This window comes from Pteropus vampyrus, unplaced genomic scaffold (genome assembly GCF_000151845.1).
Source record: "Pteropus vampyrus isolate Shadow unplaced genomic scaffold, Pvam_2.0 Scaffold476, whole genome shotgun sequence".
Taxonomy (NCBI): domain Eukaryota; kingdom Metazoa; phylum Chordata; class Mammalia; order Chiroptera; family Pteropodidae; genus Pteropus; species Pteropus vampyrus.
Window position 1 is genome coordinate 992,053 of NW_011889257.1, and position 16,990 is coordinate 1,009,042.

Genomic DNA, 16,990 nt, shown 5'->3' on the forward strand with positions numbered 1-16,990 from the left:
ACACGTGTGCTTCCTCTGGGTTGTCAGGAGAAACACAGTATATGGGCTTCCCTATGTTAAGGTGCTCTGTAACTGGGCTCGACAGTAATCACTGTCACCTAACGCCCTCTGACACATGAAAACACAGAGGGTCGGAATGACAGACTTATTCAAAGCCATACAAAGCAAACGAGCCCAAGCAGGTGAGCGTGGCACCCTTGGTTTCCAGTCCGGGTTTTCTCCAGCACTTACTCATGCTTTCACGCGTGTTTTGTGCACCTACTAAAGAGCCTTTCTCTTGTTTACTACTAAGTAATCGTGAGTTTGGCCTCCCAAGCTCTAGCTCTAGTTTTATTGGAATCGTCCCCTAAGGCTTTCGTCTCAAGCCTTCAGGTCACAAGCAATGTCATTTGTCTCCACTTCCCTCCACACACTCAGCAGGTATTACTTGAAGAATTTCTGGCTATGAGGCAAGAATAGGTAATTGAATTAAATACATTCACCTGCTCTCGGCCAATCTTCTGAAGATAGGTTATTTTTCTGCCCTGTCAGGACACCACTAAAGAAGAAATACCCAGATTTTCTCCTATGATTCAGTTATCAGCTGTCCATCACATCATGCCATGCAGTCCAACTTAAATAGAAAATATGCCCTGCCCTGTTGGCCAGAGCGCAGAAATGTTACATGTGGCCTGAGAACAATGCACATTATTAATAGCCCGGGAGCCTATTCCTTTCCCCAGCGCCCCCTCCTCAGTCCTCCTCCTCCCCGCCTTTGGAGGGCACACTACCCTCCTGCACAGGGCTGAAAATATCGTCTGTGGTTAAGTCAGCAGGGGTGAAAAGCCCCCGAAACAAACATAGCCAAATGTCTGACACTCCAAATTATGACAGAAAGCTATTATTTCTGCTCTACAACCCGTCCCCATTCAACTCTCAGCCCTGAGGCAAAAAAAAAAAAAAAATCTCATCACTAGCCTCAAAATAACAAACCTGTTGTTAAATGTAAATCAAAGCCAATAAAAATAGGTAATAGCAAACTAAACCCAAACCTGCAAAAAAGAATTAGTAATTCCAAATACTGCACATAAACCATTTCTGGAAATCACTCATGCTCTGTCGTTCTCTTAAAAATGCAAGTAGAGATTCACTTTAGTTATATTTTACTTCATTTTGTGTTTTAAAAGAGGGAGGGAAATTTCAAAGAATAATTTAAAACTTTGAGACTCGAATATATTCAAGTTTAAAAGGGACACAAGCCAATTCGACCACAAAAATTAATAATAAAAGGCAACGAGGACAGCTGTACGACCCAACACTAGCACTCAATTTCAAAGTAGGTACAAGATGTCTAAAACGATGACTGCAGTGCTCAGGAATCCCTGGCTTAAAATCAAACAGCTTCTTAACACATACACACATACATAAAGCCATTCTTCTCCCCGCCTTCCAAAACTCCCACGACTTACCAAACTCGGCTCACTGTAATTTAACACAGTATTTATGATATGGCAAATTGACACAGGCTCATGCTGCCTACTGAAATGATACACAAACAGAAGGCACTAATTCCATTAGTCGTCCCTCGGTTAACCAGTCCTGAGCCATAATAACCCCAAACAGCTTGTTTTGTTTTTAAATTTGAGATGGATGTGTCTTTAAAGGGCCAGACTGTATTGGTGTGGAAAGTATGCTCAAGCCACCAGACGGAGCGGGCTGCCGAAAGCAGGTCCTTCCAATTAGCAATAAATGTGTCCGAAGTGGCTAAAGTGACAGTGTGGTGACATCTTGTACCATCATATTCAAACACCGGGGCAGGTGACCCATTTGGAGGATGGGGGATCTGCAAGGTTGCCAAGTACGACCATATCACCCATAAATCTATTACCTGGGCAGATGAGGAAAGAAAGAAAAAAATAAAATAAAAGTAAAAAAGGTCAATATTTTGGTTTTCTAGTGATTCCTTCTTTTCAATACATCTATATCTGCAATTTGTGAAGAGAGGAGAAAAAAGGATGTGAGAGAAAAAAGTAAAGTTATATGAGCAGTGTTAGCCAGGAAATTACCTATGCAGACTGACGGTAGAGCCAGACAATTAAACCTTATGCCAATTTCTATGCCACTGATGAATAGTGGTTAATAAATTCACACTTTTCTTTTTGTCTCTTAACAAGGAGGGAATGGCACTTTCGAAATCATTACTGCTCTGTCATCTTGGTTCACTGCCAAAGCAAGGAGCTTTAGAACACCTGTCAAAAAACACGTGGCTTGGGAAAAAGAAAAACATATACCACAACAGGTTTATATAAAATGTTCACATATGTAGAAAGAGGGATAAGTTTGGATTAAGAGAAAAGTCACTCATTCTGGCGAAGGCTGGGAAAAAAGAAAGAGATTTCCAGGACTCAGTTTTTGTTATCTGAGTCGGAGTACTTAATCTGTCTCAGCAGAGATCAACGGTGCTGACACAAGGTCAGTCTGATAGGATTTATCTCATCCTTAGCCACATTCCCAGAGGTTTCAATAATTAAATGGGCAAAATATTGAGGCAAAAATACTGTCCGTGCCTTCCCAAATGAGAGTGCCTAGTAAGAATGTACCAAGTATCCTTATGCTTGTTCTGAGGATCCAGGTCATTCTTATAAACTCAAAATAAGCTTAAATATCAAGATCCTCTTTTTAAAAGCGCATCTCCTCCATACCCAGCCATATATAACTGCAGAAACTACTAGGTCAGCGTGATCCCGGAGTTAAGGCGAACAAGCATCACCTGTGTAGCACAGGACGCGATGCTAGGTGGAACAGCAAAATGGGTGCGTGATCCCTGACAAACTGAACGGAAGTGAAGATCAGAGAATACAGAAACAATTTGAAGCTGTAGGCTTTTGTTTTGTTAATAGAGAGAAAAAATTTTAAGTATTCATACAAGTGTGTGCACCCATTCCGAAATCTAGGCATAAAAACTCCAATGTGTGGGTTTTAAAAGGCTCTAATTTAGATTGAGAATAAGGAAATTCCACTTTCCTCAACAAAATAAATGCTGGCACTTTTGAGGTTAGCACCAAGATTCTAAAAGACAGGGGACGCCAGCCCACAGCCCCAGGACGGCCTGTTACTGGCACTGACACCCGGGGGTTCGGTGTGTGTAAGAGGGGTGTGGGATGCTCCTTCTTGACAAAGACTTGCATTTTCAGGGCTAGTGGACCCTTCCCTGGATTCCCCAAAGCTCAGGTAAGACAAATATGATGCAACCATTCCAAAATTTAAGGAAATGCAAATGGGTAAATAAGAAAGTAGATAAATAACTCCTTGTTGAAGCTTTCTTCTCTTATAGTCACAGATTCCAGCTCATTTCACCAGCAGGACTTGACCTAGTGTCTCTCTTACCAGCCATCTCTAACATCAGTCACCTTGGGGCCTCCTAAACCTGTATCTTGCGATCTCCAAACCCCGAAAGAGACCAGGCACCTTGGAGGTGCTAGTTTCCAACTATTAAGAAGGATAAAGTCATTCTGAACTTATTTTTAAATGTCAAAAGTTTGGGCTATTTTAAAACAAATATTATGCCAGTGTTTTCAAGTATATAGAATAATTCAAAGCAAGCCTAAGTGTAACCCACTTATTTATCTCAACAGATGCAACACTGTATTAATAAAGCATAAATTATTCTATATACTTGAATTTTTTGGCCATCACATTTCTCTCAAATTACTGAATATCTATATTATCATAATTTGCACTGGATTTTCATGCGGTATTCCCAAATTGGTGCTTCCTCTTATTTTTCCATTTACCAACAGGACTTCCATCAATTTTCAGAAAACATACAAATGGACAAGTAAATGTAGATGCTAATAAGAAAAAGTCCATTAATATGCACGCTCTACAGCTAAGATGCCACTTACTTGACTGGAAATAGGTGTTTCTATAGAATTTAAAGGTATATGAAAAGAACCTGGGCTCAAAAATAACTTAATATGTACTATAAAGTATGGTAATGAATGGTAACTAGAATTATTGTGGTGATAATTTCACGGTGTATACAAATATCAAATCATTATGTTGTACACCTGAAACCAATAAAATGTTATATGTCAACTATAACTCAATAAGAAAAACTGTCCCAGAAAACAAATTCTACTAGGAAGAATTTCAACTCATTCCATGTGAATTACCACAAATTCTGAATTAGATGTGAATTAAAACTGAACAGTATGTGTTAGCAGTGTTGAACTGTAAAAAATTTAGGGCTCAAACATCCCTGAAACTCAGCTATAAAAAGGGAATAAAATAACTTCTCTGGCTTAGAATTTTACAACACAAACTTCAAAAGTGAGAAGTAATCTGTGATCACTGAAAAAGGATATTGCTTTTTTTTTTTTAAACATAAACTACATTCTGCCAAAATATATTAAGCCTACATTTCAGCCTGAAATGAAATTCTCTTCTCATATTAAAAAAAATCAAAATGTTAGTAGGTCAGCTGAAGTTAAAAGTAGTCTTAATGGTGGCTATTAAAATTCAGGGAACAGAATCAGAACTATTCCCTCCTACCACCCACACAGTTTCCATGGGTCTGGTCTAGCAAGAAAACTCTTCACATTGCCGTGTTTTAGGTGATAAAAGCAAACATTTTCAAGGCTGAAGTTTTCCCTCAACCTACAGAAGAGGGCAGAGATGAAATATAAAAAATCAGCAGTTCTTTACCATTCCTTCATCACGGTCCCCTCTGAGAATCTCTTAAACGCTATGTGTTCTCTTCCCCACCACTCAAAGTACACAGATGCACAGACACATCAAGTGTCGCATACAGCGTTGGAGGACTTAGACCTTCCTTTTGCTCTACTTGCGTTGCGAGAACTTCTCATATGGCAGGCTAAGAACAAATAAAACTTCAAAATCTACATATTTTTTAGATGTCCAAAAGATGTTTTCCTTCCTTCTTACAACTTTAGTGTAATTTCTTCCATTTTCACCTACTATGATTAAAGCTATTAGAAACGAGAGGCTTTTTTACTACACATGACTCTGGCCCATGAACCTTTTCTATAAAGGGCCAGAAAGTACATATTTTAGGCTTTGCAGGTCATTCAGTCTCTGTGGCCACTAATCAACTCTACCATTGCAACACAGCACAAATGCAGCCATAAATAAATGAGTGTGGCTGTGTCTCAATAAAATTTTATTTACAAAAAACAGGCAATGGACAAGAGTTAGCTGGTAGGTCATAGTTTGTCGACCCCCAGAATAGAGGAACAGGTTCAACAGCTCCGCAAGGAAGCAGACAGACAAATACGATTCGATCTCTAACTTATACATACCACCCCTAAAAATAATTCCCAGGAGAATTAATAAGAAAACAAACTTTGCAACTTTTAGAAGAAAATAAAGGAGAATGTCTATATCATTGGAGGAGGAAAAGATTTAAGAAAAAAAAACATATAGTATATACAGGGGGGAAAATCAAATATTTGGCATTAAAATAAAAAACTTCTGCACAATAAAAGACCACAAATAAAGTTAAAGAATAAGCCACAGATTAAAAGATATATGCAATACATGATGAAAAGAGGATTAGACTTTGAATACCTAAGAAATACTAAGCAACATACAGCCCAACAAAATACTACACATATGGACACATATGGACATATATGCAATTCACGCAAGAATACTGAAGCGTTAAAACACATAAAAAGATGCTCAACTAATACTTAGGAAAATTCAAATTAAAATAACAATGAGATGTCATTTCACACAGGAGATCGGCAAAAATTAAAAATTCCGATAACAAGTGCAAACAAGAATGTGGAACGCTAAGTATTATACAAGTATGTTTACAAGGATAGAGTACGTTTAAAACCCCTCGACAGAAAAATTCAAAGAGACAAAATGGTATATTAAAATCATTTCTCACTAATTTTTAAATTAACCCCTGATACTGTGATTGAGGGAGTCATGCATTGTAGCCCCATGACCATGGATATAAATTTACGTATTTGAAAGAATTAGCTTGCTATGTTAAATTAAATAATTGGTCTTATCAATAAAATGTCATATACTTCTTGTGGATGTACAAATTCCGCCCCTAGTAATACCCTAGAGAAACTCTTGCACATGTGGCACTGTGTACTGCAGCATCGTCTGTAACAGCAAAACACAAGTGAAAATTTGGAAACCTAAAAATGTGGACAATGGGAGAATAAAAACACACTGTGCTAAATTTATTCACTGAAATATTATGCAATAGGCAACATGAAAAATCAAATCTAAAAATGTATCAACATGGATACACTTAAAATGCTGTATATAGACAGGGTTTTCCCCTTACTTTTTGTTTTTGGTTTTGGCAAACTGCAAAAAAAACATGTATATCATGATGCAAAAATGGTAAACATTTTTAGTACAGTACATGTATAGGCACACGTTTATTGTAAAAGCAAAAACCATGAGCAAGAGGACAAAACCAACTTTGAGAGAGCAGTTACCTCTGACGAAGAAGAGAAGGAAATGAGCGAGGGCGGGGAGGAAAGGGTTTTTGTCTCTATAATATGTTATTACATTTAATATTTTTTTAAATGGTTTTTTTAAGAAAAAAATTGGAAAAGTTAATTTTTTTAATTTCCAGATAAAGATAAAAGACTCCCTTAACACTTATTTTTAAGATTTGCCATCTTCACTCAGTCTCTTCTGTCACTGACATCAACAAAGGCTAAAGCCCGCCCCCTCCACATCGCACAACTATTTCCAAGGGCTCCTGACAGGAGGTAGCACATCACCAAGAGACTCCAAGGTTTACCCAGACTGCAGTGTTTTCATGCAATGATTTGGATACATTTTCTAAATACACAAATTTCAACTCTGAACACAACTGAAAGTAAGGCAGTCTGCAACTGGTTGGCAAGAAGGCTGGCAAAGACTCATTTCAGCCTACTGGGTGAGAAAATGAAAACACATGGGCTTTACACTCAAATACTAGAGCATACGTTCACTTTAAAATGCAATCAGAAATCCAGAACAAAAATCATTTTCTCAAGGGCACAGAAATAACATAGTACAGAAATAAAACAATACCAACGTCAATAAGTACTAATTATTCCATAAAGACAAATATTACCATTACACTAAGGATTATGCAATGAATATGCTTATAAGTATAGAGTAAATTTAAAATCCCTCAAAAAAAAACCCCAACAAATTCAAAGAGGCAAAATTATATATCAAAATCATTTCAATTCTCTTTAAATTAGACTGATACTGTGACCGAGGGAGTCATGTATTGTAGCCCCATGGCCAGAAGTGTGAATTTAGCTATTTGATAGAAGAATTAACTTACTATGATACATTAAATGATTGTTCTTACCCATAAAACTTGCAATTCAAAAACCATCATTATTTTAAACACTAACTAGATTAGACTACTACGATCCTTTGGTCCAATGTTAGCCTTTACTAACAGTTTCAAAATTAATAAAAGTCTAAAATTTGGACAGATTTGTGTCACTACAGGGCCTTCATTATTGTTCACAGAATCAAATCCTTAATTGATTAATGATCTCAGGGTGTCTATCGCCATCTAGTGAACAATCACTTCAATTACCACACCAGTCACTTGACGATTCAGTCCGTTTTCTTGGTGGTTCAAAATATATGTCCACTTAGTACTATCAATTTGCCCAATATCTTTTTTAGGTCTCTCTACATACACTGAGAATACACACAAATACAGATGGTATTTACATAGATTCAATTTTGTATTTCTCTGTAAACACTGACTTCATTTTTTTAAAATAAGTTGCACACTGTGAGGTTCCTCATACAATTCCTTAACTATTAACTAAATCCTCTTAGCACTGAGCAATTAAAAATCATAGAAGAGTTTAAGTGTGAAAGATCACACCTGGGAAAAGACAATATTGATGTCCATTTGACACAACTATTAGCATTTTTATTATAAACCTGTTTTTAAAAGTACAATTAGTAATTACTCTGAGTACTCTAACAGCTATAATACATTTGATTACAGAAATTATTAGGTCACCAGAGCCAAAGCTGCATGATTCTGACAAAACTGAACACACACAAAATAGACTTCAAAATAAAAAGGGAGGGTGGCTTCACCTGGTTCTCAAGAGCGACAGAGAGAGCCAGTGTGAAATTGCCTAGTGGGGCAAGTATCACATAGTAGGTGCTCATTAAAACAATTACCACTGATTAGTTACTATTGCTTGTTAATCAGGATCCTCTTTGAAATGGGGATACAGTGCATTAATCCTTTGGCAAAAAGGTTGACCATAAGAAAATTAGGGACTTTCTAGCTTCTGAGCCTCTTTCTATACTTTGCTGCCCCATCAAATGGAATGTCAAGCCAATTACAACTTTTTTTTGACAATTTCATACCCATGATGTCTCCCTTCAAGACTAGACTTTACACGTTATTAACTGCTTAATAAAAAAATGTTTCAGCACATTTAAAAAAAGAAGGAGGGTGGCTTCAAGGCCTCCCTGGCCTGTACATTAATCCATATGCAAATGCAAAATTTTATAATCTGTTCGGATGATATGCTACCAGGTTGCCTTCTCATTAATTTCCACATGAACGTTAATGTAACTTCTCCTACCAAGATTTTTCAAACAACTTCTAAGCTCTTCAAGTTACTATATTATTTTGTCCCCTCCATCTCATTACAAAAAAAGACCAGTTTGATAAAGTTACAAAGGTATTCCGAAATCTCAGCAAACCGACTCTCATTTTACTTCACTCCTCCTACCTCTTTAATAATCAAGAGATACTTGAAATCACAATGGCCTGATAGCATATATAAAAACTGCTAGTAAACCCGAAGACAGGTTATCACAGAATATTTCACTCTGCCAGTGCTAATAATTATCACCAACGCTTTAATGATCATTTTTATTTTAGGAAATAATTTCTGTAAGTGGCTTTGAATCTTCTTCTAGAATAAGATTTCCAGGGAGCAACTGTATCATTATTATTTCTCATTAACCTCACACTACTTTAAAGGCCCGCTTTCCACAATGGTGTTTATTATTTGTGGGAAGGAGCAGAAAGGAAAGAGAAAAGTGAAAGTAGAAACCAAGAATTTAAATCACATATGCTTATTTCTAGATTTGTCTGAAATTCTTTTTTTTTTAGTGGGGAGAGCGGGAATTCTTATAGTTTACTTATTAAGATTTGTTATTGTTATGTTTTATACAACAGAAAAACAAAAACTGAGTCTAAACACCCTATTAAAAGTCCAGCTAAATGAAAATATTGCCCTTAAAGTACAATGGATTAGGGGAGTAGGGGAGATCGCTGGACAAATTTGGGGCTTATCATTATCAACAGTGCCCTTTTAAGCTTGTGGATTTCTGAGCCAACGCAGAAAATATAACAACAGGGATTTCCCAACAGCAAGAGGCACTCTCCAAGGGAGTAAATTGTCAACTATTGCCTCTCGTGAGAAACTTAAGAGTAACCTTGATCCAATCTCAATAGTCAACCCATGTATTATCACCCAGTTGGGGCATAGTGAGTGCATTTCCTAATACAAAAATAAGATGGTATTCTATCAGAAGCCACTGGATACATATACAGAAGTAAAATTTAAATAATTTTAAAGTAAACTTAGCCTAAGAAATTGAAAACATCCTCACTTCAACTAGCCCCTAAAACACTTATATCTTCTCATGTAAAAAGGCCTGTGTCTTGAGATGATTATCAAAAAAGATGCTCTTCCAGAAAAATAAGAGGTAGAACATAAAGCAGACGCACAGTCATGAAAGACATCCTGAGATGGCGCAGAAAACCCTGACGTAGTAAAAGCCTTACAATCAGGAAGATATGGATTCCAACTGAAAACAGTCACTTGTTAGACTGCACCTGAGTTGATCTTCCTCACCTGCAAAATGGTAACATTATTACCTGTATCAATGGTTTTAGTGAAATAGTGCATCTGAAAGCTTCTCACATGTCGCTGGTGTCCAACACATGCTCTGGCCTTCCTCGCTGTGCCCTAAGCCAAGTCTTTGAGACAGGACTGCCAACAGAAGAGCAGCTCTGAACATCCTGTTTGTGTCATGCCAGCTAGATCTGTGCTGTCCACTATAGTAGCCACTAGCCACCATGTGGCTAAAGTTAAATTTATTTTTATTATAATTCAGTAAAACTCGAAATCCAGTTCCTCAGCTAGGAGACACTACCTCGATATAAGGATAGTGCAGATGGAGAACATTCTCATCATCTCAAAGTTCTACTGGACAGTACTGGTCTGGACTCTGAAGCAAAGGTCAGCAAATTTTTCAAAATTTTTTTTTCTGTAAAGGGCCAGAGAGTAAATATTTTAGGCTTTGTGGGCCATGCAAGTCTCTATCCTGACTACTCAGTTCTGCTACTGTAATGCAAAAGCAGCTATAGATGATAAACAGATGAGAGTGTATGGAAGCCAATAAAACTTTACAACATTAGATGGCAGGCTGGATTTGGCCCACGGGCTGGATTTGCCAACCCCTATTCTAGAGTATTCTGAATCCAGACCGCCCCACACAAGCACTCTGCCACTAACTACCTTCATAAGACTGATAGTCTTAAATTCACTGGCAGGAATCAATAGTTTACTGGAGTTAAAAAAGAACTAGTATTTAATGTAACTTTTCTTTTACAAATTAAAAAAAACTCATGCACATGGTGCTAAAGCAGATGAAGTTTATAGAAGTGTTTACAAAGTAACAATATCTCATATATCTGTTTGGTATTTGGCCAATCTTTCTAAAGCTAGTAACTCTTACCCCGTAACTCCAGTCCTGATATATTCCTGAAATTGTGGACTTCTACATCCAATTTGCCTAGAGATCTTTACAAATCTCAAAGATAACACAGCCAAGACAGAATTCTTAATCCGTCTCGCCCAGATTTCTCCATCTTAGGAAATGGCTCCACTAGCTAACCAGCTATAAGACCAAAAAAAGGGAGAGATCTTCCTTGATTTCTTCCTTTCTCTTACACTCTAATACATCAGCAAATAAAAACTAGCTGTCTTATGTCACTTAGGTCTCATTCTTGTTATCTCCTAAAGAAGGCTTTCCTGACCAATCTAAACTAGCCATCTTAACATCCTCTAGGCCAGCACCTTGTCTGAATTATCTACACGGCATTTACTTCTATCATATTCTTAGTTATTTTTTTGTACTTGTTTATTCACTTATTTACAGTCTGTTCTCCCAAACTCCTCTACCAGCCCCAAGCCCCCACCGCACACCCCTCTACAACCCCTGCCCTAGGTAGAATGTGAGCCTAGGGATTCAAGGATCTTTTCTGTCTTGCTCCACGCTCTACCCCTAGTGCCTCGAACAACGTCTGGTACAAAAGAGACGCCCAATAAATACACACACACACACACACACACACACGCACACACGCACACACGCACACACGCACACACGCACACACGCACGCACGCTTAATGGATCAATGAATGGATCCTTATTTAAAAGCCTGTCTCACATCTGTCCTGGAAAGGGGTATTTGAAGCTGTTTAACTAGGTAACAAACTTGGCTCTCTCACACCGTAACATGTATAATTAAAAATACTCTCATTTTTACAGATGTGAATGTTACGCCATTTACCTCCCTTCCTTTGTATGTCACCAAAGCAGCCAGTGGTTTGGCGTAAAATCTGCTGAAGGAAAATCCCAGGCAGCCGTACATACTGTTTGCCGTGAGCTTCAAAGCCTTCTGTCGAATGTCATACTGCAGGCCACACAAGGACAAAATACAAACAATATTTACTGATGCTTAAGCATTACATTAGATGTCTTTCTAGATCACCAGTGAGAAGAAGAAACCCTCAATATCCCTGAAAACAACTTTTAACACATCGACTCATCTTCTCAGAGCCATGATTCCCTCACCGCCTAGAAGCAATAAACGTAGACCCCAAAGCTCCCGAAACCTGAAGGATCTTGCTCAGATACAGCTTTGCAGATAGAGGCCCTTCCATTCGGAGGCACTCTACTGTTTCTGAATGGTTTTCTACTCACAAACGTAAAATAAGCACATGTGTTTGCCCACAGCATCGTGTTCAAATCACTCCGAGATGATCAAATTCTAAGAGCTGAGACTGTCACTCAGCTGTCTCTCAGTGAAAAGATACCTGAAGAACAAGGTCTGGATTTAAATCTTGCTGCTTCATTAGTTGTTTGACTTGCTTTCTCCGCTCTACCAGTTTCCGGATCTCTCTGGGCAAAATGCCCATGTCTAAGCTTGGATCTGGCAGCTCGGGGATCTGTTCTTGTTCTTCATCCTGATAAACAGAAATTTCAGACAAATCAAACTTCCATTAAATAAATGACTAAAATAATATTAGGTGGGAGCTTTACCCCATGATCTCAGCTTGAAAAGCCACTTTCTTGTACAGTAAAGGTCAAGAACACATGGGTAGTAAAGAAACAGCTGAGAGGGTTTCAGCAGAACAAGTCAACACGGCCCCCTTTTCTCCCAATTCTATCAGCCCATCATTCCCAGTATCTCCCACACCCTTCAGTATTGAAAATGTAAATAGCATTTAAAGGGATGAATTTTTTACACATGCTCTTCTCTCTTCAACAAGATTGGGAAGGAACATGTTTGGGGAAATTGTTTTTAAAATGAAAACATTAAAAGAGACCTCTAGGATTGAAAAAAACCCAGCAACTAAACTACTGTTTTAAGTCATGTATACTACCAAATAAAATGCAGTAGAATTTTTAAAACTATGCAGAATCACAGGAATTACTGTAAATGTTTTAGGCTAAAAAGTACAAGTTTAAATACTATATCGGCACATTTCTTTTAGGAATATGGAATACATTATTTAAATAGTCTATGACAGTTCTAAAAATTAACACATATATATTCCTTGGCATATACGTAGTACCTTTTATCTATAACTTACTTTGCCATCAGTAGAATAGTAATATTTTAGAAAAGCAACCAGTACCTCTCCTTCTATTAAAATTTACAGCAAGAAAAAAGCAGAGAAAGCATTAGACCATTAGCTTGAGACCATCCTCAACCCTCCATTAATTCTATTAACAGATTACACAGAAAAGCCAGGCATGCTTGCCCTTTCGAAGGTTCAGAATTAAAAAAACATCTTGGCTTAAAGTATGTCAAGTAATGCCATTTGATAACCCAGCTTTTACAAAGTATCTGATTTCATAAAGATCAATATTTTCAAATGAACAATCTTACAATAGTAACAGGGACCTATTGTTTTCCAATATAGCAAATGATGATAGCAAACCTGTTAAAGAGATCTTGGTTTAGATTCCAATTTATTTACAGCAACTATGAAGGTCAGATAAAAAGGGGTCAGGAAATGTATAATCCACACCTGGCTCTACCACCACTAGCTGTGTGTTGCACCAGCTATTCTGAAAATCAAAAGAAGTACTGCACAGGCAAATAATACAGAACCTACAAATTGCCACATGTATAGTATTTCGCAGATGACCTCTAAGGTCCTGTCCAACTTTGAAATGATTCTGTTATCTATCCGGAATCCAAACTGGAAAGCTCAGACAAAACGGTGAGGGGCGGGGTGCTAGATGATGATAATTATCACAGTGCTGAGACAGCAGCAGGACACAGCCCAGAGTATTACCGAATGCAGTCACTACCTTTTGGGGATGTCTACCCAATACCTTCTCTGTGAAATTATCCTCTAGTCCCATAGAAGGGCCCATCTTCAGCAGCTATATTTGTACTCTCTGAATCCACTCCTGGGGTCACAGTTGATGGGACCAGACCAGGTGGGACTCACTGACCTAGGCAAGCCTATAAGATTCTCTTTTCTGAGAATATGGAACTAGGACTGAAAAACAGCTCATAAGCACGTGGTTGGAACTAAAAGACATGTCAGTTTAAGAGCTAGAAGGCAAACAGACATCTTCTGCCACATGCACAAAGAAGCAGAGAAAAACAATACACAGAGAAAGTATGTTAATTTATACCTTTTACTACTAGAGCACCAAATGTAACCAAATTACCCACTGACATTCAACTGGGTAAATTTTACATACTAATTATTAAGCCCTACATAAAACTGTTGACTGAATGATTAGTGATTAGATTAAAATCCATGTGAGAGATTTCGAAAAATTTCTTTCCAAAAGGCCATTTACTGAGTAGAATCATTAAGCAATGCTTTATGGACAAAAATTAAAAGGCTAAAAATAGCAAGTGTTGCAGAAAATGGGGAACAACTCGCATAGCATAGGCTGGTGGGAGCATAAAATCATACAACTACTTAGGGAAACAATTTGACAGCTTCTTATCAAGTTAAACATACACTACCCATACAAACCAGGACATTCACTCCCTGGGTAATGACTCCTCCCTCAAAATGAAAGCAAATATCCACAAAAAGATCTGTACACGAATTTTCACAGCAGGGCTACTAAGAATAGCCCCAAACTAAAGATAATCTAAATGCTCATCTCAGGAGAATAAACAAAGTGTGAAATATTTCTTAGCAATAAAAAGGAAAGAACTACTGATAATGCAATAACATGGATGAATCTCAAAAACATGTTGAACTAAACAGCCAGTCACAAACGAGTATATACTGTATCACTCTATTTATATAAAGTTCTAGAACAGGGAAAATTAAGCTGTGGTGATAAAAGCCAGATCACTGGTTGACATATGGGAGAGGGGACTATGAAAAGGCATGTGTGACATACTAAAACTCACGGGATAAAGCTAAAGCAGTGCATGTAGGAAAACTTAGTTCTTAAATATCTATGAGACGATCTCAATCAATAACCTAACCTTCCACCTTAATAAACTAGAAAAAGAAAGGCAAACTAAATTCAAGAAGCAGAAAAAAAGAAATAATATAGATGAGAGCAGATGAGAGCAGAAATAAATGAATAGAGACCAAAAAAGCAAGAAAGAAAATAAGGAAACCAAAGTTGCTTCTTTGAAAAGATCTATAAAACTTTCAGCAATACCAACAACAACAACAAAAAAGACAGATTACTAAAATCAGAAATAAAAGAAGGGACATTGGTACTGACTCTAAAGATATAACAATAATTATAAGGGAATACTATGGACAATATTATACCAACGAATTAGATAACCTACATGAAACGGACAAATTCCTAGAAAGACACAAACTATAGAAACTGACTCAAGGAGAAACAGAAAATGTGAAAAGATCTATAACAAGAGACTGAATTAGTAATCAAAAAAAGAAAAGTCTAAGGCCAGATAATTTCACTTGTGAATTCTACCTCTTCTATTCAACACTGTACTAGAGGTTCTAGTTAGGGCATTTAGGCAAGACATCCAGACTGGAAAGGAAGAATTAAAATGATCTCTATTCACAAATGACATGATCCTGCACATAGAAAATCCTAAGGAATCCACAAAACTATAAGTGAGTTCAGCCAGGCTACAGGATAAGAGATCGAAATACAAAAATCAGTTATATTTGTCTACACTAATACTGAACAATCCAAAGATGAAATTAAGAAAACAATTCCATTTACAATAGCATCAAAAAGAATGAAATCTTTAGGAATAAATTTAATTTACAAGTGCAAGGCTTGTACACTGAAAACTAGAAAACATCACTGAAAAAAATTATAAATGAAAAGACCCAATTTTCATGGACTGGAAGACTTAATATTGTTAAAGTGACGATATTCAAATTGATCTATAGATCCAATACAACTCCTATCAAAACCTCAGCAGCAATTTTTGCATAAACTGACAAGATTATTCTAAAATAAACGAAACGTGATATGTGTTCATACAATGGAATATTATTCAGCAATAAAAAGGTATGAAGTACTAATACAATCTACGACACAGATAAATCTTAAAACAGTATGCTAAGTGAAATAAGCCAGATGCAAAAGGTCACATATGATTCCATTTATATGAAATGTCCAAAATATACAAACCTATAGAAGCAGAAAGATTAGTGGCTGCCTAGATCTGAGAGGGATGGATGGAATTCAGGGAAGTTACAAGTAAAAGGTAGCGGGTATCTTTGGGGAGTAATAAAAATGTCCTAAAATTAACTGTGGTGAAGGTTGCAAACTCTGCGAATACACTAACAGCCATTAAATGGTATGTGAACTACATCTCAATAAAGCTGTTAAATAAAAAAGAACTAGTCTGAGTTTCCTTCCACCCAATTCTCCCCCTTTTCTGACCACTAAGCAAAGACATAAATGTATCTTTTTAAGAGGGAAAACTAAATGCTAACCCTTTGGTTCTCTTCCTTTTTTAAGCACTACTTTTAACCTCAATTTCAAGAGCCCCCAGTTGAATACAAACCTCTGTAACTTTCTGTGCCTCTGAAGCCACTCTTTGCACTGTTGTAAAACAAATGTTGAATTCCTGAATGATGGAAGGATATAAACTGTTGAAGTCCAGAAGCAAAATAAACTTATCATAAAAACCTGCAATAAAAAAGCCACATGTTACAAAAACATCTTTTAGAAAAGCAGATTTGTCAAAACATCACATCAGAAGTACTATACTCTGAAGTATATTAGAAACAATATACTATCCAGAGCTGTGAGGTAGACAAAAGGAAAAAACAATTCAACCAGCACTCCCTCAAAATGACTTGGATTAGAGTGGAAACTCAAGTCACAAAAGAAGAGGGAAGAAGAGATCCTCTCTCGCCTTGAGACCAGCCACAACCGGTCCTTTCCCTAGCAGGCCCCAAAGTACACCATTACGATGGGCACACACAGTCCCATATTGATTACTTTAGATAGGTGTCATATCCATTTAAAAAAAAATTGTTGTTAAATTCTCCCTCAAGCAAGCATTCCTTCCCACCTACCCTCCCACCTCTACCCCAAAATATTTAGTGGTCTCTAACAGTGAGTAGTTATACATATCTGTATCTATATATGTATATGTATATGTATGTGTGTGTGTGTGTGTGTGTGTGTATTTTTTTTTTTTTACAAGCACATCTTCAAAGAATAAAATGGGCAG

The 16,990-nt window shown here is 37.2% G+C and overlaps 1 protein-coding gene across 1 annotated transcript in view; it reads right to left on the bottom strand.

The window, feature by feature from the left end:
- Positions 1-16,990, bottom strand: part of POLA1 (DNA polymerase alpha 1, catalytic subunit) — a 281,922-nt gene that overhangs the window by 217,183 nt on the left and 47,749 nt on the right. The window contains exons 24-26 of the mRNA XM_011382457.2: positions 16,316-16,440; positions 12,135-12,284; positions 11,609-11,731 (exon numbers count right to left, since the gene is read on the bottom strand). Coding sequence (XP_011380759.1) covers positions 11,609-11,731; positions 12,135-12,284; positions 16,316-16,440 — 398 coding nt within the window. The remainder of the gene's footprint in view (positions 1-11,608; positions 11,732-12,134; positions 12,285-16,315; positions 16,441-16,990) is intronic.